The sequence below is a fragment of the Artemia sp. Qi Xiang Cuo genome, chromosome 13 (assembly GCF_049724085.1).
Source record: "Artemia sp. Qi Xiang Cuo chromosome 13, ASM4972408v1, whole genome shotgun sequence".
NCBI classification, from domain to species: Eukaryota; Metazoa; Arthropoda; class Branchiopoda; order Anostraca; family Artemiidae; genus Artemia; species Artemia sp. Qi Xiang Cuo.
Window position 1 is genome coordinate 69,499,106 of NC_142806.1, and position 26,095 is coordinate 69,525,200.

Here is a 26,095-nt window from a genome sequence, read left to right on the forward strand (position 1 = left end):
TAAGAGGCTCCTGAGATGTGTCATAGGAGGGATTGTGTACAAAAAATGGTTGCTGGATTCCCCAGGAAGGTGGGCCTGCATTTGAACCCAAGAGTGTCCCCTCTCTTCTACACCCCAAGAGGGTTTGTTTAGGATTTTCTGCTTTCCGCGTCGTCGAAGGTGGGTGTTTTTTGATAAGCTTGGGTCAGTATGGTTAAAATGCGCTAGTCTACAATTTTCATCTAAGCATCTAAAACGAGGGCACATCTGTATATGATCAAGGACACTTTTAATACTGCTACATGACTTAGCAAGGAAATTATAACATAGATGTAGGAACCGGCAGTGAATACCAAATTTACATGCTCCTTTTTCGAAAAATTTACACACCCCTTTTGACTTGGGCTGTTCAGGGTGAGGTTGAGCCGTATTTTTATTTACCGGAGTCACTTTATTTTGTTGAGCAAATTTGCAACTAGCTCCCCTCATGCAAAAACCATTCCGATAGAACCAACACTCTCTTTTATGTGGTGGCTTGATTATTTTCTCGACAATGATATGTAAGTCCTCTTCCAGTAACTTGTCAATCGGAATCACATTATTCTCATCACTTGCTGCTATGTCAGTATTGTTATTCACCGCACTTAGAAGGGGCGTATCTGATTTAACTGACGTCACACTTACAGCATTCATTTCGCGTTGGTTATTTTGGGCGGCTGGCTGCGTACCAAGTTCATGGCCGCTTGGGATTTGATCCAGGGGAAACCGGTTTTGAAACTGATTTAACTGCATCTTCAGAGAATCGATTGTTGTTATTTTTTCGTCAACTAAAATGTCTAGCTTACGGCATTCTTGCATACCAATCGAAAGCTTCTCAGAAACAGACCTGACTTCATTGCCAAGCTTATCGATAACAGAATCACGGGCTGAAAGTTCATTCTCAAGGGTAGAGCATTTATTTCTTAACGCTGAAATTTCTCGTATATGTTCTGCACAATCGACACAGGGAGTTTTCTTCTTTATGCTGGGCCTAGTTATTATCTTTGCTTGTGGATTGGAGGACCTGTGAGTGACTATATGCGTGTTTTCGGCAACAGATCTAGGGCTTGCTTTTGGCGTAACTTTGCCAGAAAGTTTTTCATCACTTCAAATCAAAGGGGAAGTGGGAAAATCACAGTTTAAGCAAAGCCATTTCTCTAACTTCTCTCTTAAACCAAGATTAATCTTTGCACATTTGGGGTGCCACCATTGGCTGCATTTAGTGCACTGAACTGTCCCACTGGTTGCTGGGTTTCTACATCCAGGACAATAATATTTAGGCATTATTAAAAGGGAAAGTATTGATTCTGATCGACGGGAGGAACTGCCCCTATCCTACTTACCAATTAGGGTTACGTTAATGCCCTATTAATTCACTTTACGTCTACACTCTTTGAATGCTCAAAATTAATATAATTTCTTAATCTCTTAATGCACTCAATTTCACTTGTTGCGCAATCCAATTAGATTCATAGTTCAATCCAGTTCAATCCATGTCCTCACTGAATATCAAGAATCTAGGTCAACTTTACCAAAAGTCCACTGTTATTTATTTATTCCAAACTTAAACCTTTAAATGATCTCTTAATTAACACCGGTCACTGAATTAATTCAAGAACATACCGGACTTCGAGTTTGATAAATCCAATCTAGATAGATGTTTTCACCTTGAACTCTGATACCCTCATTCAATTAGAAATTGGAGTGGCTTGTGCCCTTTTTAATAGTCGAAAGTGATTGGAAGGCGACCAACACCCCTTCCACGCCTACCATTTCTCGAAACACATCCAATCAAAATTTTGAGATAGCCATTTTGTTCAGCGTAGTTGATTTCCAGATAGAAATTATGTTTTTGAGGCAGACAGTCCCCCACAGCCCTTAGGGCAAGAGTTGTAAGTTATGTCCTGGGGGCATATAAGGGTTTTTATAGAAGGCGTTGTCGTAGAAACTTCAAAAAACGCTCCTTTGATTGGAAATTCAAAGGGCTAGTGCCCTTTTTAATAGTCGAAAGGGATTAGAGGGCAACTAACCCACCTCTCATGCCCGCCTTTTCCCCAAACACATCTAATCAAAGCTTTGAGATAGCCATTTTTTTCAACGTAGTTAAGTTCTGGAAATTAGGTCTTTGAGGATGACAACCCCCTCCTCAATTGAAATTGAAATGGCTAGTGCCCTTTTTAATAGTCGAAAGTGATTGGAAAGCAACTAACACCCCTTCCACGCCCACCAGTGCCCTTTTTAATAGTCGAAAGTGATTGGAAAGCAACTAACACCTCTTCCACGCCCACCATTTCCCCAACCCCCTCCAATAAAGATTTTGAGATAGCCATTTTGTTCCACGCAGTTAAAAGTTCAGAAAAATATATCTTTGAGCAGGGCACTCCCCTAAAGTCTTCAGGGCAAGGGTTATAAGTTATGCCCTGGGGGAATATAAGGTTGTTATTGAAATCTTTGTCGTAGAAATTTGAAAAAGGGTTCATTCATTTGGAAATTCGAAGGGCTAGTGCCCTTTATAATAGTTAACAGTTAGTTGACAGCAACTAATCCCCCTCTGACACTCATCTTTTTCCCATAAATGTATAATACAATTTTTGCATTGCCATTTTACTGACCGCAGTTCAAAGTTTTAAAACGTATATCTTTAAGGATGACAACACCACCCCCCCCCCCCACAGCCCTCAGGACAAGGGTTGTTAGTTATGTCCTGTGGGCATATAAGGTTTTTATTGATGGCGTAGAAACGTCAAAAGGGCTTATTAAGTTGGAAATTGAAAGGACTAGTGTCTTTTTTAATAGTTGAAAGTGACTGGAGAGCAACTAACGCCCCTCTCACGCCCACCATTTTCCCAAACACATCCAATCAAAATTTGAGATATCCATTTTGTTCAACGTAGTTGAAAGTTCTTGAAATTAGGTCTTTTAGGCTGATAACACCCTCAGAGCCCTTTGTGCAAGGGTTGCAAGTTATGCCCTAGGGGCATATAAGGTTTATATAAAAAGTTGTTGTAGAAGTTTCAAAAAGAGCTCATTTGATTGGAATTTAATACTGCCCTTCTTAAAATTCGAATCTGAGTAGAGAATAACTATCGCCCCTTTTATGTCCACTATTTCCCAAACATATTAAATCAAATGTTTGAGATTGCTAGTTTGCTCAACATAGATGAGACTTCTGGAAATCATGTATTTAAGGATGACAAACCCCCCCAGAGCCCCAAGGGCAAAGGTTGTAAGTTTTGCCCTGGGGGCATATAAGGTTTTTATAGATAGAGTTGTCTTAAACTTCAAAAGGGGCTCATTCAAATGGAAACTGAGAGGGATAGTGTCCTTTGTAATAGTCGAAAGTTATTGGAGGGCAACTAATCCCCCCTCACGCCCAACATTCCTCCAAACACATCCAATAAAAATTTCCGATAGCCATTTTGTTCAACGTAGTAGAAAGTTCCGGAAATTAGATCTTTGAGAATGACCCCCCCCCCCCCAGTACTCAGGGCAAGGGTTGTAAGTTATTTCCTGGGGGTATATAAGATTTTTATTGAAACTTTCGTCGTAAAAACTTTAAAAGGGCTGATTTGATTGGAAATTGAAAGGTCTAGGGCCATTTTTAATAGTTGAAAATGATTGGATAGCGACTACCGTCCCTCTCACGCCCACCATTTCCCCAAACACATCCAATCAAAATTTTGAGATAGTCATTTTGTTTAGCGTAGCTGAAACTTCTAGAAATTCGGTCTTAGAGGATTGGAAGGCTTGACATTTTTATAGTAAAGATCGATGTGGGTATAATGTATTATTTTTTGTTGTTGTTGTTGTTTAGACGAGGGCACTTCGTATCGAAGGAGTTGTCTTGGGAACTTCGAAAAGGGCTAATTCGATTGAAAATAGACAGGGGTGATGCCCTTCTTAATAGTCGAAAGTGATTGGAGGGTTTGTTTTTAACCCTCCATTATGTTTAAAAACTAAATGTTGCCTTAAGATTAAATCAAAAAGCACTGTGTTAATGCTAATACAAATCAGCATCGATAAATAAATGAAACGCAAAACGAACAGAAATTACAATAATTAACCGAGTCAAACTCAAAACGAGCAGAAATTAACATAAGTTGGGCGCAAAACCCCTATGCCATCCTAAGGCCAGAACAAAATTTGCACTTTACTGAAAAAATGCAAATGAATGTGGCTTGTCAGTTTAATATACATATACTGATATATAGTAATCAAAATGTTAATATTATTTGATTTATTAAAGTAATAAAAGTAAAAACATTTATATTTTTTTCAGTAAAGTGTACATTGTGTTCTGGCCTTGGGAAGGCATAGGGGTTTTCCGCCCAACTTATGTTAATTTCTGCTCGTTGTTAGTTTGTCTCGGTTCTTTATTGTAAGTTCTGTTCGTTTTGGGTTTCATTTATTTATCGATGCTGATTTGTGGTAGTTTCACGCTTGGTAGATTATTTGATTTTATTTTTGCTCATTTTTTGTTTAATGGAGTTGTTTACTTTTCTTTGAAAAACTTATTTTGTGGAAAAAGATTTTTTTTAATTAATAAAACAAAAAGCAACTTAATGTCAAATAATTATACACTGCGCTAGCATAAACAACAATTATTAAGTATTAAGCAAACTCACTGCATTATTATTTATGAAAAACCCGTTATAAATTTATACTGTTAAATTTATAAATTTATATATATTTATATATATATATTTATATATATATATATATATATATATATATATATATATATATATATATATATATATATATATATATATTTATATTTATAAATAAATTTATAAATTTATACTGTAAACAATGGAGGAAAAGAGAAACAATAAAATAAAAAACAACTTAATATTAAATAATTATACATTGCATTAACATAAACAAAAATAATACCAAGATCATAAATACATAATGTATAATCTTACAGTTCCAAACTACACACGATGAATTAGTAGGGGGGTAGAAAGGATGGTTAACTGTCTTTGCATTGTGTTTCCTGTATCGTCTTAGACCTTAGATCCTCCATAGCCATTGGTGGCGTCTCCATAGCCATTGGCAGCGCAGGTGGTGTCGATTAAGTCTCTCCACTCGTCCCGAAGTTATGCAGTTAGCAGTGACGATTTTAAGAGATTGTTGTCGGCTAATTTCTCATTTCTAGCAAAAATAAAGCAAAGAAAAGAAAATTAGGTCTGTAAAAGGCCATGAAAGAAAGAAGCGAAAATACATTTCTAAGACATGCGACAAGGAGAGCAATGAAAAAGTTGTTTTTCTAAGGCCTAAGAAAAAGTTTTTTTTCGAAAAACAGTAAGTAGTTTCGGAGACCAGACTGCCTTTCCATGACGGTCAATAAATAATAGTTTAAATAGGGATCATAAATCATTTTAATAGAAAGTGATTTTCACAAACAGTGACAAAATTTCACAAAAAATACTAGATATTTCGGTCACATATGCAGTGACCGTCATCAGTAGTAAAACTACTGCCTATTTGAACTATTATTTATTTAAAAACAGTAAGGAAAGGAAAAACCGCAAATATTTCAACAACTTATTCGATGAAACTAAGAATGATTAAAATTCAGAATAAAAACGCAGCAAAAAAAGCAATCATTTGCTCATGGAATAATCCTAGTAGTAACAAAATATACAAATGAAACTCCTTTTTCTAATCCAGAAAGAAACTCCACATCTTTACGTTCTTCCTTCATCGGAAGGAAACATTGGATGTGGAGTTTCGCGTTTTTTTTTTTCTTTGTTAGGCTTTGTCAGTTTGGTTTTATATCTGTATATATAACATATAATATGTAACATATAATATATACATAAAGAAAGAAAAACGAGCAAAAATGGGGTTTAAGAATTTACCCCATTACCCCAATTTATGTGATGTCAGGCCAATGTGGTTTAAGAAATTATCTTTATATAATATATATATATATATATATATATATATATATATATATATATATATATATATATATATATATATATATATATATATATATGTCTTAGCTTTGTCACCTTTCTGGTCTTTGTTCACTGTTGATGATAAAAAAACAATCCGTACAGTGTTCTGTAAGTTTGCAAAATATCTGCTTAGCCTTCCCCCTGGCAAAGAAACCGCCCGATTTCATCACGTTACGGACTCGATGACCCCTTCGTCGTGATCGTGACCAGGAGGAAAAGTTCCTGAAATCTTTAGACCCAACGCATAGTATGTTTGAAGCTATAGTTAGTACTGTGTAATGGTTGTCTTTTTATGTAAATAGTTTCGCCATTGGTTTTTGAAGTATTAATTTAAGTAGCTCGTTTGTTTGATGTGTTGTTGTTTTCTTTTCATTTTCTCTCTACTCCATTTTTACTTTTTTTGTATTGTTAAAGATGGGTAATAAAAATCATTCATTCATATATATATATATATATATATATATATATATATATATATATATATATATATATATATATATATATATATATATATATATATATATATATATATATATATATATATATATATAACATTAACAGCTCCCTCCACTTCCAATAAACGTATTAGTAGTAGAAACTGGTGACTAGTAAAAAAAAAAAAAAAGAGCCTGGACATCGGTGGAAATAGCTCCCAAAAGAAAGTAGTGAAAATAGTAGCCTACATTGGGCAATTGATGTTTAAATCGGTAATTCGTGAATAATAATTGAATAAACGTAACACTTTCTTTACTGAATGAAATAACATTTTAATCCAAGAAATACAAAAGGTATGAAATGAACCGAGGAGAGATCAAAAGCCGCGTTTTCAGGCTCAGCGGGTTCGAGCACTGGTTGTTCTCGTCTAGTTTCAAGTTTCTAGTTTTTCCTCTAGTTTCAGCGGGTTCGAAGTTTCAACCCCGTGTTTTCCTTGAGAACCCGCTTTGTGAAAACACTTGATCTACTAGACGAGAACAACTCGTGTTCGAAGACGGGTTGTTAACGGCTCAGCGGGTTCGAACACGGGTTGTTCTCGTCTAGTGCATCAAGCGTTTTCATAAAGCGGGTTCTTGAGGAAAACACCGAGTTGAAACTTGGAACCCGCTGAAACTAGACGAAAAACTAGAAACTTAAACTAGACGAGAACAACCCGTGTTAGAACCCGCTGAGCCTGAAAACAGGGCTAAATAGAAAAAAGAGGAAAACATTAATGAGATTTAAAGTGCAAATGGCGATTAACCACCTAGATTCCCCCCCCCCCCCCTTTAAATTTTGAAAATAGATTTGTGTGTGATTTTCATTGAAAATGCCTTTTTCGGTATTTTTATTGAAAGAAACTAAAAGACGGCAAATCTTCCCCGTCCCCCTATATATTGAAAACGTATCTTTTCAAATGTGCCAAAAAATCTCTTAGAGAGTCTTGTCCATGTTCCCAAACAGAAAGGATATTATCAACGAAACGAAACTAGATAGAATATTTTAAGTGGAAACTATTCAAGGCAGACTATTCTATGACGTCCTTGTAAAAATTTGCCAAAGAAGGACATAAAACAGTGCCTATGGATAGTCCAATTATTTGAAGAAAAAATTTGCTTTGGAATTCAAAATACTAGGAATACTTGTTGCATAGACGAAAAAGGGTCATTATTGTATCGATTTCCAAAATTTTATAATCCAATCAAGCTAAATTTTCCTCTAATTTTCTTTGTCAGACCTGCTCAAATTTATGGACATTGCATGAAGTGTTCATAGAAACTGCATCAAAACTATATAAGCCGGTATTTTCTGTTGTACTTTGACTTTTTAACTTCTGAACAAGATCTATTGAGTTTTTTATATAAGATTTGTGTGTGCTTAAAAGAGACTTTAAGATAATTAAAAGATAATTAATAAAATGATTTATTAATTATTTAATTTATGAACTGCGTTCTTTACTTTATTAATTTCTAAAATCCCAAAATGATTATAACCGTTAGATTATTTGTTTGGAATTTTGCACCCCTAAATTACCATGCCTTGGGCTATTTTTTTTAATTTATTAATTGAATAATGATTATTTTTTATTACTTTCGGGTGTATTAATTAAAATATTTTTTTATTTATTAATCAATGATTTATTAATTGTTTTCGTTTATGAACTGCGTTTCTTTACTTTATTAATGCAGTTTCAAAAGTCCCAAAATGATTATAACCGTTAGATTGAAATTTTGCGAAATGTTTAAATTTTGCACCCTTGAGCTAATGCCCTTATCTATCTCTTCCCTAAAACTGCTTCTGAATTATTGTCAAAAATCTTAATTCTTTTTTTCTTTCGTCTTATTTTACTTTTGTCTATATGATATTTATTTCTTCATATATTACAGGTTTCATCTCTGTTACATCCTTCTTGCTGTTCATCCGACAAAGGTATAGTCTTTCATTTGTTATCAATTCTTGTAATTTCTAATTTATTTCTTTATCATATCTCTTTGTAATTTGTTGTATTTACTTATTGTATAATGTATTTGCTGTAGTTTTCTTATTATTGTTTGTTTTTTGTATCGAACTTAATTCCTTGTTGCGAACTTTTACTAAGTTGTTCATTGAAAGACTGTACCTACGGAAGATAAAAGTCAAAGTTATAATGTTTTCATAAAAATCAACTAACTGTGCTCCTAATTTTGATTCTGATTTTGATATCTTAAAGTAAGTTTATTGTTATTGACTTTATACGTGTTTTTTTACGCTTTTAAGTTAAATACGTCATTTATGGGAAAAGCTTTACTGTATCCATTGGTATCACCTGAGAAACGGCAGATATATCCTTTTTTATTTATCATGATTAAAAATATAATAAATGCTATCATTTTTTCTTCCAACGTATTAAAATCGAACTGTAACTGCTAGGAACAGAATTTATTACTTTTAATATTTTGATTTTGGGCATGTTTTGCGGGTATGCTTTTGGATGGGAATACAAGCTTGAACACTTCAGACTAGTCGTTTTAATTTGGAACCAAAAAAAATTATACTGAAGGATCTATTGGGATACATCGTTGACAGTGACTCCTAAATTTTACTTTCCGTAAATTACTATTTACAGGCCCGTTGACAGGGTTTTCTACTAGGCTTGAGCTAGAGGGATGTATTTAAGCCCACATTGGAGAGAAAAAGAAATGCTTACTGTCCCATACTTCCGCGTTAAAAGGTGTGCTTTAATTCTATTGGTCTATTTTTGGTTTATAATTCTATTGACTTTGAGTATCACCAGATAGTTAATATTCCAATTTTTACGGCCAATAAGTGTTGTCAAAGTTAACTTATTAGTTTTGCTTATTTCTTTTTACGGCTCATCAAGACAATACTGTCGAAAATGTGATATTGCTCAAAAAGCTCTATGGTTCTGAAAAATCTTAGAAAATTGTTGTTTTCATGAACGATACACCTGAGATAAACAGAGGGGACAAATGTTTTTTTTATGACTTTTTTGGGGTTTGTGCCATTTTTTTTTTCTAATGAAAATGCACAAAGCCATTTTTCAATGAAAACACTAGAAAATTTATTTTTCCTAATCAAGGGGATTGAGGGGCAAAGGGCAAAGAAATATTGGAAGGAACAATGCTCCCCCTCCCCCAATTAAAACCACAGCAGCTATTATAAGAGGGCCGTTAGGTCTTAGTTCAGTTTTGTTTTAGTATATGTTTTATTTTGATGCCCTTGGTAACTGAATATTTCTGGAACCTCTGGAACCTTTTCTGGAACATCTACAAACTTATATAACGTTAGGGATATGAAATTCCACACTCGATCAAAATATGCCTAGCTCACATCTTTGTCACTTTCCAGTGCTCCATTCTCTTGGTGCCTTCTCATCTGTGATATTGATTTCAATTGAGAAGGTTTCAATACCACACCAAAAAATGAAATAAATGTTGCCTAGATACGAGTATTAATCCACTTGGAATTTCCAACTCGTATCTGGAATTGCTTACGGATTGTTTCCACCTGAATTTTCTATTTTTGAAAGAAATGATTAATATTATTTTGATATAACGAGGAATTGACTTTTTTTCAATACAATGAGTGTTTTATCTGTCATTGTTGACACGCAATTTGGTAATGAAATCGGTAGATTTGGCAAAAGTTATTATCAGAAAGTTTTTGTTTTGACACAATAGCTTATTTTATTAAAGATCTTTTATTTGATGGGAATTAAATACCTCAAGCTAAAAATAAAGCCGGAGATTGTTATCTAAAGTCTACAGGAGAAAATGTGTGTGAAGCACGATCTCTACTTATGCTTTTATGTAGCTAAAAGTTAGGAGGTTAACTTTATATTTACATAGACAAAGTGAGTTGTGGTCAAGGCTGTATCCAAGAGGGGGGTAGGGGGTTTTAATCCCCCTCGAAATGTTTGTCCGTCTCGTAAAAAAACGTAACTTAAATGAATATAAACAGATTTTTATGTGTTTTTTCAAGTTTTTTTGTCACCCCCCCCCCCCGGAAAAAATCCTCGATATGACCCTGGTTGTGGTAAAAGCAATGCGGTATAGATTCTCCACTGCCTCAACGCAGTGATGACATCGGTGTGAGTTTACTTCAAAAACTTCAAGAAAGGGGAAAATTATAATCAGAGAGAAGCTGGCGGTTCTTCCCTCAAAAAAGGCTATCTTCCCCCATTGTTTAAAAATCTATTGTTGGCTTTGGTCTTGCTTTAGTAGATGACGGCTCTCTCTGACAACCTAGCAAGGCAAGTAGTTGCCAAACCCATGCTCCCCCTCCCCCGCAAAATGGTACCTCTGCTGAAGGAGATAGGACCGCTCTTAATTAGACTTATGATATTTGTGTGTGAGAAAATTCCCCCCTGATATTCTGGTATTTTTACAAGGTTTCTAAGTAGTTGGCCGAGTCACGACGTAGGCAATAATGCTCCTAAACTAATGAATCAAACAAAGAAATTTATCACCGAAATCGTGGCTTGTGCCTTTTATGCGACAAGCCTATGGCTTCCTCCTTTATTGAATAAAATAAATAAAATAGTTTAATTTTTGGTAGAAAAAAAAGAAGAGAAACAGTGTTATATACTGGGTGCACCACAACCTGAAAATTAGTCTCCCCTGAGATGGCCTTCCAAGCTTTCTCAGGTTTACCTTTGTCGTAAAGTTTTGGAGGAAACTTGAGAAGTAGAAATAGGCTTTCTGTCAAGTCCACGCTCTACCTTTCTGAAATATGCAAGGGTTCTCACCACATGCTTTGGATTTTGTTTTATGTACGGGTCTTGCTAGTAAATACACGTATGAGACGTGGTTGCGTTCCTCATCAATATGTGATTTTCCATATATCCGTTCTTTGTATGAACATTAGGTTTTAAAGAAAAAAATAGGATCAATTGTTAGAGAATTTTTTTCGATATCTCTTTGAAGAGATCTTCGAATCCTCCCCCCCCCCTCCCTTGGTGTGCAGGTATATGCTAGGTTTTTAAACCGTTTAGTTTTTGTATAAAAAAAAGACATTTTTCATTCATCAAGTTAACCCTGCCTACATGTCCTATATGTGGGGAAGAGTGTGGGGATACTCTCTTGTATGGAGATTGTCTAGAGCTAAGAGTTTGGAGGGAAGTATAATTCAAAGTGGAGACCTACTTTGACCCTTGTGCGAGGGAATTTATTAAAAGCAGATGCTTCTTGCTTAAGGATGAGGAAACGTTGTTTCATATATAGGTTGAAAATCGGAATTTTAGAGTTGATTAATATTTTGGATTCTGGTGCGTGAAAATGTTATTCTTAAAAATATTCTGTCTCCAATCTACCTAAAAGTTTTGGTATTATATGCCCTTTTGGAACTAGAATCTAATCGGGTTGTAGTAACAATGTCTATCGAATGAGACTATGTGCCCAGACTGTCAAAATAGTGTATCTGCAAAAGCTCAAAAAGAGTTTCTTCGTTAGATTTGAAATTTTCAGAAAGGGGAGAGGGTGGAGAGGGGAGAGGAGGCAGAGTCGCAGAAGCAAATTGTATTCAGATCAAACCGAAGTTTGATAAACATCGAGGTTTATGCGAGGTTAAAGATCGAGGTTGAATCAATCGAGCGTTGATTTATGTTTCGTATTCTCGCTGCATAACCTGTTTTTTCGTTTTTCTTGTCTGCATATTTATATTTTTTTTGTCAACACAATTTATCTTGTGTGTGGCTGTTTGTATTGTCAATTACGGCTATAACGGATTTTTTGTAATCAGTTATTATTATTATTACATAATCAGCTAATTGGATAAAGGCAGATGGCTGATGGCTCTAAACATAGATGGCTGATTACTCCTACTCTCGTTCATTCTTACCGCCACACTGGGGCCGGACGCTTTTTTAATTATGCCTAATCAGCACTTCCAAGTTGGAAAAAAAGAAAAAATTATGCAAAAACTAATGAAAACATTAATTATTTACATCAACTATTAGATTGTAAATTAACTTACTATTTATTAATTAAATGTAATTATTGCTCATTAATAATTAAGTTAATATTATAATTATTTGCAATTACAAACATTGATTGTTTATTAATTATACTACAAAAAATGTTGAAAAGTTTTTGTTTATTTTCTGGTTTGCTGTGTTCATGTCATTAGATGTTTCGATCTTCTTTTTTTTATATGTTTTTCCCGTTTTACATCCCAAAAAGGCAGTGTTGTTGAGAAAGAGATATTGACATGTCCTAAAGTGACCAATGCTTCACATCCTAAATGCTTTTTATTTTATCATAGATTTTTTTGTCAGAATGGCTTTGAAGCCCAACTTGGAAGCTTCATTTTCTCTTCTTTTCCTCTGAAGCCCTTGTTTGATTTAAATTATGCCATGTTACTGTTGTTAGTGTTTGTTAGTGCTGTTAGTGTTTGATTTGAATTATGCCATGTTACTGTTGTTAGTGTTTGTTAGTGCTGTTAGTGTTTGATTTGAATTATGCCATGTTACTGTTGTTAGTGTTTGTTAGTGCTGTTAGTGTTTGATTTGAATTATGCCATGTTAGTGTTTGAATTTGTGTTGTCAAACTTAACTATTTACTTTTGTTAGTGTTCGACAAATGATGTTGTCAAATTTAACTAATTAGTTTTGCGTATTTATTTTCATAGTTAAGACATGGCAACACTGACGGAAATGTAGTGCTACCCTAAAAAATTCATAACTGAAACAACCAAAAAAAATCTTAGAAAATTGTGGCCTTCGGGTGTGAATAAATCCGAGATAGGTCCATGGGACAAAAGAGGTCCATGAGGTCTATATAGGTCCATGACGTCCTTTGCACTTTAACGAAATCAAATTAATTTCAGTCATTTGTGTTTTGTTTGTTTTTCCTACCCGTCTTCTGTCCATTGATAAAACTTACTTTATTTGGTTTCTTTATTAATTAATTAATTAAAAACGTTAATTGTATTAATTAATTAATTAACGTTAATTAATTAATTTTATTAATAAAATTAATTAAAAAACGTTTATTTGGTTTCTCGTGAACTGTAGTTTTTTATTAAAGTGTTGTTTTTGTACGAAGGTAGGAGGGACCTTGACTCTACCAAAAATTTTGTAAAATTATGCTGTTGTTCTTTTTTTATTTGGACTTGTCCATGTTGTTATGGACAACGCTAAGTTCATGCCACTTTCAATAATATACGTTTTTCGTTTATGTCTATCAACCTTCTATCCGTTTAAAAAAATCAACTTAATGCTTTATTTTGTAATTTTAAAGGTAATGTCAAAATACCAATGTGTCAATTGCTGTTTTGTCAGTAGTTATTGATAAATTATCCGTCATTCATTGGGAAAAAACGTTCACAAACTATAAGGTTACTTATTTAAATTACGTAAAGTTTCTTGTGCACCTTTTGCGACGAACCTGCTATCGATATGACATTTGCGTTTATGCCAAAAATTTGATATATGTTTACTCTTTTCTATAATTTTTGGAACGCCGAAGACCCCTGTCGCAAAAGATGGATGGATTCAAAAAGAGAAGCTCACTACACTTCTTTATTACTATTGGTGAAAATATAAACATTTATTCATAAAAAATTCAGTATTAGCAAATTCAGTTCATAAACTTTTTTTTAGAGTTGGTTCTGTGAAACTTTAGCAAAAAAAAGTTTTTCAGAGAAAAATGATTGCCCATATTTAAACTTAAAATAGAGACATATTATAGTTCAAACTCAATACTAATGGGAAACTATTAAAAAATTAATAGATGGCACCGAAAACGAATAGAAATTAAAACGAATAATAATCACCTCAAACTTAAATCCATGCTTCCCCCCCCCCCCCCTAGACCTTCAAATTTATATTAGATATGGCTGAAAAAGCAGATGGTTTGGAAAAAGCAGTTGATAAAACTCCATCACACTATCGACTGGCCCCCCCCCCCCGTAGACAATATGCTGCCTAATCCTGCCTACGCCCATGACAGATACTACTATAGATTAATTAAAAAAAAATTCCGAAAAATAAGTTTTTCAAAGAAAAGTAAAGGCCATTTTAAACCTAAGATCAGCAGATACAAGTACCTGTTAAAATTCAAACTCAAAACGACCAGAAATTACTATACAAGAATAAATGAAACCCAAAACGAACAGAAATTAAATAAATAATCATAGCAAAAAACATACAGCAAGTAATAATATTAATGAATAAATAGTTGTTAAAGCGAGTAATGCTTGGATTGAATATGAAAATAAAGCTTAAAAAGAAAACAAATATTTTGCTATTAAATTATAAATGAAACTTAAAACGAACAGAAATTAAATAAACAATCAATACGAACAAAACATACAATATATATTAATGTAAATGAATAAATAAATCTTAAATCGAGTGAAACTTAGATTGAATATGCAAATCAAGTTTGAATCGAATAAAAATAACTACAAACAAGAGTTTGGGTATCGCCTCACTGCAGAACCCTAAAACCCACTGCGTCATTGGTGCTTTACTGAGAACTATATGAGTCTTGAACAGTCTTGGAAAGTATAAACAAAATCAGATTGAATATTAGATATATAATGATATTAATTGTTGAAAGATCCATCAGTTCAAGATTTTTTTTTTTCACTGTAATTTTTATTTTCATTTTCAATGCTGTAAAAACTGGAAAAGAATAAATTTGTAATACACGAGTAATTCATTTTCAGTGAAGCGCCAATGAGGCAGAAGGCTTTAGGTTTTTACAGTTAAAGAAGGGGGCAGTATTCAAATTTTGTTGTAGTGAAACTATATTTGTCTTGACCAATCTTGGAAAGAACTAATAAATTAAACTGTATATTTTATGTACAATGATATTAATTGCTGACAGCTCATCAGTTCAAAATTTTACTGTAATTTTAATATTTATCTTCAATATTAAGTACAAAAGAAAACATTTTTAATATAATTCGTTTTCAGTACAGCGCCAATGACGCAGTAGGTTTTAGGGTTCTGCAGTGAGGTTAGGGTTCTGCAGTGAGTTACTTGTTGTATGTTTTTTTGCTCTGATTGCTTATCTAATTTCTGTTCGATTTGGGTTCATTTATTCTTTAATAGTAATTTCTTTTCGTTTTGAGTTTGAATTTTAACAGTTATTTGTATCTCCTGATCTTAAGTTTAAAATGGCCTTTACTTTTCTTTGAAAAACTTATTTTTCGGTAAGATTTTTTAATTGATTTTTGTTTGTTTTTGATTGCAAAAAGTTTCAAGTTTTTATGGCATGGGGGGGGGGGTTGCTTACTGTCGGATTATTCTTGACTGCAAAAAACGGATCTAGAACATTCAATTGAAATCGAATGAGGCTTTTTTTAAAGTCTCTACGAATACCTCTTTGATAAAAACCTTATATATGAACAATAGACAGCTTGCATAACTTGTGGACAGCGATTGACAACAATGAATTGATTGAAAAAATAGCAAGTTTAATTAACGCAATCTTGCGTTAATTAAGTAAATTACATTACTTTAGACTACGTTAGGGGGCGCCCCCTTGCCCCTCCCCTGGATCCGCCACTGCCTTACACTCTCTGTTTCTTTCCTTGTTAGAGCGGAGAGCAGATGCCTAATAGGTGCGTGTTAATACCAAAACACTCTAACTCTCATTGGGCCTTCAGGTATAAACAGAATTAGTTCAAAGGAAGGGGTGGGGAAAAAGGGCGTGGGGGGGGGGGTTATTTGCCCTTCGATCAATTTTGACTCTTAAGAGCTGGACTAGAACTTCCAATTTCCGATCAAATGAGCCCTCTGAAGTTTATATGAGAATCCCTTCCTTCCGCCGGGCCCTGGAGTGCTTTGTCGACGCCAGAGTTTTTCTATTCAACCTTTCAACTATTTTTAACAAAATGGTATTATTTTTAACCCTTGCATATAAAGCAGCTATGGAGGGAAAATAATCATAAATATTGAAGCTATATAAGATTTATTGATTTATTTATGTTTGCACCGGTTATCTTTACGTTTATAAGACAGTTAATTTTAATTTCTGTTCGTTCGGGGTTTTGTTTATTCTTTAACAGTAATTTCTGGTCTTTTTGGGTTTTAACTATAATAGTAATTCATTTCTGCTGGTCCTGAGTTCAATATGGCTCTTTACTTTTCTTATAAAACTTATTTTTATTTAAGGTTTTTTTTAATTAGTAATAAAAACTTTGAAGCCTTATGACCTTTGCTATAGACAACTTAATTACATGACTTTGAAAGATCAAACCTGATTTTTTCACGCAATAATGAATGGATCGAAATAATAGCTTCTAAAAACAGTAGCTAGGTTATTCCATTTGTTGATGCAGAAAGAACAGGATCGTTTTGATTAGACCATTTTTCGTAATTTTTGTACCACAATAATTTAGCATTTATCGCAAAGTATGTATTTTAACCTTATTTTAAGTATGGCTGTAATTTTAATTATTTTATAATACATTTACTTTTGTGTTTTTCCCATACAAAACTTTACCTTATTAAATTCTTTGGAGTGGTGGCAGCGTAGATGGCATAAAGAAGAAAACTTTAGCGTAGAAAGTAGGAGAGGGGGAGGGGGATGTTGGAGACTCATCTAATACGGGGCAGAACTTCACTTATCTCCTCAGTTTCCGATTTAGGAGATTAGAGAGACTCTTTGGGCTGTAGAATGTTGGACCGTTTGAGTTTTGGAAGACGTTAAAATACTCAAAAATACTTTATATTTTTGGTTATTGCAGGATTGCTTTCATAGATTGTGGAATGGTGAGCCCCCTGGCCCATGATTAGGGTGAGCCTCTACTCATAATATGCAATTTTGATTAATTGTTCCGTGTCATGTGCATATATTATTCTATATACGTTATTTTGAGTTATACTTTTATTGCATTGCGTTCATTTTTAAGCCTTGAGATAAAAACTGAAACCTTAGCGTAAACATTGGTGGGGGTAAGTCTCCCCCCCCCCCGCACATGCATAATTGAGCAGCCACAGAGAAAGTAATACAAATGAAAATAATTTGTCTTTTGAAAATGTCTTTTTTCAAAAGACACGAAAATAATCGTCTAAAGGAAGCTGAAGTGCTATCTCTGACATTTTCGTTGATTCTTTATTCCCGTTACTTTCAGATGTAAAATTTAGAATATTATCGAATGGGTTTAGTCGTCCCCTCCCTGAATAATTCACATTTGGAAAACTCACCCCCTGGGAAATTCCTCCCCCCTCCAAGAACATTTTCTTTTCCTGCTGATAATTCCCCCACGTTAAATTCCACCCAGCAGAAATTTCCCAGCCGTGGAATATGCTCCCCCAAACATTCCCCTCAGATAATTTCGGATATTCATAAAAATGGAAGCTGAAATTTCTACTCAAATTCTTAGGTCAGAAGCAATGCTATAGCGTTACCTAAGTAAAGAGCCATAAGGGTTCAATGACTTAATACTTATTTATTTTTCCAGGGGTACTGTATGCAGAAGAGGTGGTCGCATAAACTTTGGAACGGGGTTCAGTGACTTACAAATTAAAAGTTATAGTGCCCTTACACTAGGGGAGGATCCAGGATTTTTTAAGGGGGGGGGCAAAAGAGGTTGATCCGATAAACTTGCGTTAGGAGCCAGTTTCTACGACAACGCCTTCTATAAAAACCTTATATGCCCCCAGGGTATAACTTAAAACCCTTGCTCTCAGGGTTGTGGGGGAGTGTCCTCCTCAAAAACATATTTTGTATCTGGAAATCAACTACGCTGAACAAAATGGCTATCTCAAAATTTCTATTGGGTGTGTTTGGGGGAATGATGGGCGTGGGGGGGGGGTGGGCTAGTTGCCCTCCAATCACATTCGACTATTAAAAAGGGCACTAGGCCCTTTGAATTTCTAATGAAATGAGCCTTTTTTGAAGTTTCTACGACAACGCCTTCTATAAAAACCTTATATGCCCCCAGGGTATAACTTAAAACCCATGCCTTGAGGGTTGGGGGGGATTGTCCTCTTCAAAAACATATTTTCTATCTGGAAATCAACTACGCTGAACAAAATGGCTATCTCAAAATTGTTATTGGATGTGTTTGGGGGAATGATGAGCGTGGGGGAGGGGGCTTGTTGCCCTCCACTCACTTTCAACTATTAAAAAGGGCACCCTCCCTTTGAATTTCCAATCGAATGAGCCTTTTTTGAAGTTTCTACGACAACGCCTTCTATAAAAAAGCTTATATGCCCCCAGGCTATAACTTAAAACCCTTGCCTTGATGGTTCTGTGGGAGTGTCCTCCTCAAAAACATATTTTCTATCTGGAAATCAACTACGCTTAACAAATTAGCTATAACAAATGTTTGTTGGGATTTGTTGTGGGAAATGATGGGCGTGGGGGGGGGGGGCTAGTTGCCCTCCAATCACTTTCAACTATTAAAAAGGGCACTATCCCTTTGAATTTGCAATCGAATGAGTCTTTTTTGAAGTTTTTACGACAACGCCTTATATAAAAACCTTATATGCCCCCAGGGCATAACTTAAAACCCTTGCCCTGAGGGTTTTGGGGGAGTGTCCTCCACAAAAAATATATTTTCTATCTGAAAATCAACTAAGCTGGATAAAATCACTGTCTCAAAATTTTGATTGGATGTGTTTGGGGGAGTGATGGGCGTGGGGGGGGGGGGGGGCTAGTTGCCCTCCAATCATTTTCGACTATTAAAAAGGGAACTAGAACTCTCGATTTCCAATCGAATGAGCCCCCTTTGAAGTTTCTATTACGACCCCTTTCGTATGAAGTGCCTCTGGGAAAAAAATAATAAATAAATAATAAAACATTGGAGCCGTATGGCCTTTACTATAGGCAACGCTACAGCGTTGCCTCTGATAAATAAATGAATCCAAAAATGAACCAAAACTAAAATTAATAATCTATTCAAAATTAGAATGGACTGACATTACCACAAATTAGAGTAGTTATGTACTTGTAATTTGCATGCTCTTATTTAGTCAGCTGTACGATTTGGGAGGAAGGAGATGCCAAAAAGGTGGACTTGAGCGCCCTCGATATTTCCGCAGCAATCATAGCCAAAGTAGACGCTCTTCCGGACAGCACGGATTATTTAAACGGAGGTAAGGACTTTCCGATTAACAATCCTGACTCTCAAATTGAGAATCGGATAGGCAAATTCGATTTCAATTCACAGTACTTACGTATTATATCGACCACACTGTTGTCCTAGATATATTGTTTCTCTGTGTGCACTCGGAGATAGTTAGCTTAGCCTGAGTGAGATTAACCACTATGCAGGTATATTTTAATTAAATATTTAATAGAATGAAATGGTTAGGTATTTAATATAATGCGATCTGGGCGGCCAGCTTTCCATAATTTTCTGTTGTAGTTCCCATAGTTTTGCAATTTAAGTGTTGAAGTTTAGTCGAATTTAGATACACTTCATTATGATTAACCTAACCTTACTTCTTGAGTATGGTCGATAATTACCCAATTCACAACCGACAGCCCGATTCTCGTTTGGATTGCAATATCCACAACCCTATCGCAATACAGGGATGTCTATTTCGGTCGTGAGATTGCAGAAACAATTAGTTTACTCTGTCAGTTTTTTTATTCTGTCGTTAACATTTGATGGTTTCTTCCTTTATAGTACATGGTTTTTTTTTTTTTTTTTTTTTTTTTTTTTTTTTTTTTTTTTTTTTTTTTTTTTTTTTTTTTTTGAGAAGTTCGTGGAAAATCATAGATATAGCTAAAAACAAACTTCTGATAATTTTAATCCAAATAAATTTTCTGATTTTCTAAACAAAAATTGGTGTTAAATTCCCACCTTTTCAACTATTCAAAGATTGTGCCAAAGTACGATTTATTATCACTATTATTATCACTTTTTATTATTACTTTTATCACTTTTATTATTATCACAATCTATTATCACTATCTGATTTCAGAGGTTTTTTTACAATATAAATTGTACAATTTGCTTTTCTTTTCATACTCCGCCAATCCAAAGCAAGAATCTGGATTGTCATTGGAAAGTGCTTCTAATTTTATCTGTGTTTCTCGTAATTTTAAGTACAATAAAAGAAAAATAAAATTTTTCAAAAGCGTCCGACAGTTCAAAAATCGTCCAAAATTGAACGTTCTTTTCCTTGTTTATTCAAAAATAATTTCAGCCGTAATAGGCTGTTCTTTCTGCTCAATATTCAGTCCACTCATAGACAGTTCTGCTCTTTTTTTTGTGGTCAAAATGAAAGTCATTGTCTTTGTTATATTTCTTTTTTTTCTGCTAGTCTTAACTTTTTATTATTAGCAATTCTATCATTTATCATGTGCAAGTACACTTAGCTAAATAATTTTTTTTTTTGAACCCATCACCCTTCCTCCACCGCATTGGGATTTTTTTTTTTCAACAATATTTTTATATTTTTTATAATAATAAAATGTATATAATGATAAAATAGTAATAAAATTTGTATTAAGTGGGATTTTTTATTATTTTCTATTGATTTTTATTGTAATCTTGGATTTTTTTTTTTAGTGGAGCGTGAATGTTTTGAATACATAAACATGTGTAGATTGCAAGAACCCAAAATATTTCAAAAACTCATATGCATCTTATTTACTGCTTGCATAATCTGCAGGCTTAGCCAATCGATGGTAATTTACTTTAAAGCAGTGTCTTCATTATCTAGTCTTCTTCTCTTTCATGCGAAGTCGCTCAGGCATTTTTACTTTTTCTACATTCAGTCTCCAAAATATCAGTAGTACGGCTAATTAACCTTCAGTATCCCGTCTTGAGACTCAAAACAAAGAGTATGGGCAAGGCCGTATCCAGGGGGTATGAGGTTTGACCACCCCCCTTCCGGATTGTTTGCCTGACTCGTAAAAACGTAATTAAAAATGAATATAAGCAAATTTTGCGATGCGTTTAAAAAAAAGTTTACCCCCTCCCCTGAAAAACAATTCTGGATACGGCCCTGAGTATGGGCAACTTGTAAGAGTGGAAACTGGCGCTAGAGTGGCTGGCTTCTTTTTTTACCATTTTCATACCTTCTTAGTTGTATTTTTCTCAGAAAGTGAAATGGGACGCTTATATTCCAGTACATCAATTTCGCTTTATTAATGCAGTGAAAAAATGCCAAGAAACGCCAGTTGCTAGATGGTGTTGGCACCAGGGCCAGTTTACACTCTTATAAGTTACTCATGCTCATATGCTCAAAAGGTAAATTTCAGTAAATTTTTTCAGTAAAAATCAAATATGGCGAACGAAAGGCTGTTGACATTCGGCCGACATGTGCTGAAAATGCCATAATGAAGACAAATCTTCCGTGAAAAAGAAAATTTGGTAGCTTGGTATTTTGGGAATGTTATTTGTGCTCTTTTTCAACCGGCAAATTTATATGTAAAATCCAAAACACTCATACTTAGTTATATAAACACAAATGCATAAAGTAATAAATAAAATGTGAGGTAATAAATAATAAATGAAAGTAAAAAAGTAAATAAAATAAATAGTAAAATAAATAATAAATAAAATAAACAAGTATAAAATAGATAACAAAAATAAATAATAAAATAAAAATATAAAATAATAATAAAATAAACAAAATAATAAAATAATAAAAAGAAATAATTTAAAGTAATAAATAAAATCTCACATTTTCAACAATTCGAAACCAAATTGTTATGATCAGAAGAAATCTGAGTCAAAATACAAACAAATAAATAAACCGCTCACGCTAAACCGCCAAAACGCCTAAAAGCATACGACAGCAATGGATAGAAAAAAGGGGAAAGAATACAAAGTAAAAACAAGAGTTCTATTTCTAGGAAAAGGAATCTAGAATTTGTGCTAGAAGGAATTACTCCTCCTTCAACTATTTGTTTACTGACTATTCTAAAAAATCACTGCCTAAGTAAAACAACGTCTAAAAGTTTAAGACATGTTGCGTGTCCCAGAAGACTAACGTTTGTGAAACATGGTCGATTTCTTTCTACACTCAATATGGAGCGACCATCTAGCCATAGAAGCCATATCCTTAAGTTTGATTGGGGAACCCCTTCACTATGTTTCGCTCATTGATTAACCCTCAGTTACACTTCTTTACCTTGAAAACAGCTTGAATGCCGCTTGCGTATATAAGCATATAGGAGCAATATCTATATAAGTATATATATATAATATGCTTATATTCCGTGACAAATCTTCCGTGAAAAAGAAAATTTGGTAGCTTGGTTTATGAACACAAATGCATAAAGTAATAAATAAAATGTGAGGTAATAAATAAAAATAAATAATAAAATAAATAATAAATAAAATAAACAAGTATAAAATAAATTATAAAATTATATATAAGCATATATATGCACAAGTATAGAAGCATATAGGAGGTATATAATAGAAATGTATAAAAGTATATTGTAAGAGAACATAAAGCACTGATAACCAGGCCTATATCCAGGGAGAGGGGTTACTTGGTTTACTCAAGTAAATTTATTTATTTAATAAAATTTTATTAAAATTATTTATTTAATAAATGTTATTATTCATTTTGTAAAGTTTCTGAGTAACTGACAATCGAAATAGCTAAGAAACAGACATGCCTTTAGAATCAGAATTTGTTTTGAATCCAAATGAAATATTCATTTGTGTCTCAAATTGACTTTACCCCTCCCCCTTCAGTGGTGAAATACATACTGGGAATATTATTTCCCTTTTCTTCAAATTGATTTAACAGTTTTTCAGAACAATGGAAAGTTCATTGCACATATACAATTCAGGGTATTATTTCATCATTGGGGGGGGAGGGGGTAAAGTGAATTTTAAACGCAAATGAATGTTATACTTGGATTTAGGATGAAATTCTGATCCTAAAGGTAGGCCAATATCTATTTTTAGCTATTTCAATTGCCAGTTAACCGAAAATATATTTCATTTTAATAAATCTTGATTAGTTTAATTTATTGCTTAATCTATTTTTTTTTATTTCGAAAATTTTGATATCCCGTGTATTAGATTTTTCGGTACTTATATGATACCCCTACCGCTCAAGTTGTTCATGCATTGACGCACCGAAAACAGGTTTCTTCCGCTAGTTTCTTTCAACTTAGTGTGAGAAAAGACAAAGAGAAGTTACAAAATAGATGGGAATATATAATTTGACCTAGGTATTTGCACGGGGGGGGGGGGTAAAGTATTTGGACAGTGTTAAGTCGGAAAACAATATCTTACTTCATAATATCAGAATAATTGTAGCTAATTTATTTTTCCTGCAGACCCGCTTTATTTTACCCCCACTCTCCTAATGTGCAAATATATAGCCTAATTTTGTTTTTAAAGTATTATTTTTTATCATACTCGGGTATATTTTATCAGGATTAACCTAACTCCACTTCTTGAGCGGTAGTGGGTATATTATACAAGTACCGATTTTTCTCCTTTGAATTTTCAGGTGTAATCGCTGCTAGTCTTGTAGCTGTGTTGCCGTTATTGTACAGGCTGAATGGAGAACCCTTCACTCAATTGGGCTCACACTTTCAGTCCCTTTGTTCGTTTAATTTCTCTGCAATAAGCCAAATGGTTGTTTTAGTCTGTGATGTTTTTGATGTGATACTTGGGAAAACACTTTTGTAATTTTTTTTTTTTTTTTATAGCTAAGTTATTTAAATGACCATGAAACTAAATATTAATGTTGAACATATTATGAAGTTTAATGGATCCCCACTTTTATCGTTTTCCTTATGTTAAAAACGAGCATGGATTAATTAATATAAATTGTCTGCTAAGTAAAATTATCTGCAAAGTAAAGGACAAATTTGACACTTAAAACGAGCAACAGTTTTATAGCTACTTAATAAATTATGTTTTTTTCAAAACTAAAAAAACTAAAAAATTACTAAGCACCCCTTATTTTCAAAATAAGGGGTGCTTCTCAAAAGCTACAAATCGGACTTTTAGTGATCTCTCTAGAATTGTATCAAAATGTTTATTTTAAATATTGTATTTTGTTAATTACAAAAGCACGTAGATGTGACAATTTCCTTTAAAATCAGCCCTTAAATAGCTCTCCATGATGTTCCAATGCCCCGCTAGCTGCGGAGAAGGAAAAAATGGGTGTTTTCTATTGACACAGACAAAGGACACGGAAGAAAAAGGAAATGAAACATGTTACCTCAACTCAGTTCGATAGAAAATCAAAATCTTGGGGCATTTTTTTGCGTATAATATAACCCTTAAAGACCCATCTTGGGCTATTAACGCCTCAACCAAAGATTTTTATTTTAATTATTCAAAATTGAAAAGTTTTTGGCGTAGTGCCACATTTTTGTCAGTGTTGTCACTTTTAACCGGTGAAATAAAAAATAACTGCGTAAATGGCCCAAACGACTTCACTAATGGCCCAAAATACTGTTATATTCGACTTAACTGCCTATTTACAGAGATGAGCAAAATTGATAATCTTAAGGCCAAAGAGGATAACAAAAGAAAAAAAGAGTATATTGTCATATACTTCCATGTTAAAAGGGAAGCTTCAGCTCCACTGGTTTATTTGCTTGACAATCTGTGTGGTTTCTCCCAAAAAGGAAGAATTCGGCTTCTCCCATATTTTTTTAAATGTGAATTATATAATAGTATTTTTGAATAAAAATCAAATGTCTACCGTGTGTCTTCCTTTCTTGATTTTTCGTGCGTTCAAATATAAGTAAAACCAATAAATCGAATTCAAACTGGACATACGATAATATTTTGTAATTAAAACGGTCGATTGTCTTTGTGACGTGTTCCACTGTTAATAGCCTAATTTACATGCCAGTTGTAAATATTAAAAACTACTATATTCTTTTTTTTTAATATTTATATATATCGTTCCTGAAAGTGTTGGGAAATATTGATTATTAAATGTTCAATTCCTGCTTTTCCTAATTTTTGGAGATATGTTAATTTTGTTTAAGATATGTTAATTTAAGGGTATGTTGATTTAAGGATATGTTAATTTAGGATATGATTTAATTTAGGATATGTTAATTTAATTTAAGATTTGTTAGTTTAAGATAATATTTTAATTTAAGATCTGTTAATTTAAAGAGATATGTTTATTTAATGATTAAGTTTCTACTTAATCATTTAAACAGTCAGATTTCATTTTCACTGCTATTACACTTGGCAACGCTGCATGTGTAATAGGAAAAAGTGACACCATCAGTGCCATCGTAGGGTTACCTAGTTTGTGCATGGATATCAACAACTTGCAGTCTTCTTCTTTAGGTACATATCAGTTGTTTTCAGTCTTGGGGGTTCTTTTCCCTGCCAAATAAACCCGTAAATGATTTTTTCCAAGTTTTAAAAGATCGCTTTTGAAGGTGCTGAAATATTCGACAGATACCGAATAACAGGCAAGCTGTATATATTTACATATTGCGCCCTTTGGAATATGCCTCCGGCGTGCCTCCGGAGGCATGCCTACGTGCCTCATGCCTCCAGGTGTCCCTCAAAATGCCCAGTTATTAACCCCTCGCATATTTTCGTCAGTGTTGTCACTTTTAATCGGTGAAATAAATAAAAAATAACCGCGTAAATGGCCCAAACGAATTCTTAAGCTGTTTTGAGCCACATATTCTTAGCTTATTTCTTCCTGATTTTTCACCTACGTTTCTCTCTTTTAAATTCGGTGCCTGCTACTACCAAAAATTGCA

The 26,095-nt window shown here is 33.8% G+C and overlaps 1 protein-coding gene across 4 annotated transcripts in view; it reads left to right on the forward strand.

The window, feature by feature from the left end:
• The window catches only part of phtf (putative homeodomain transcription factor), a 171,564-nt gene that overhangs the window by 113,122 nt on the left and 32,347 nt on the right, over positions 1 to 26,095 (forward strand). For all 4 annotated transcript variants that reach the window (XM_089098552.1, XM_089098549.1, XM_089098550.1 and 1 more), the window contains 3 exons: positions 8,348 to 8,390; positions 19,393 to 19,515; positions 23,854 to 24,031. In XM_089098552.1, the coding sequence (XP_088954678.1) occupies positions 8,348 to 8,390; positions 19,393 to 19,515; positions 23,854 to 24,031 (344 nt within the window). The remainder of the gene's footprint in view (positions 1 to 8,347; positions 8,391 to 19,392; positions 19,516 to 23,853; positions 24,032 to 26,095) is intronic.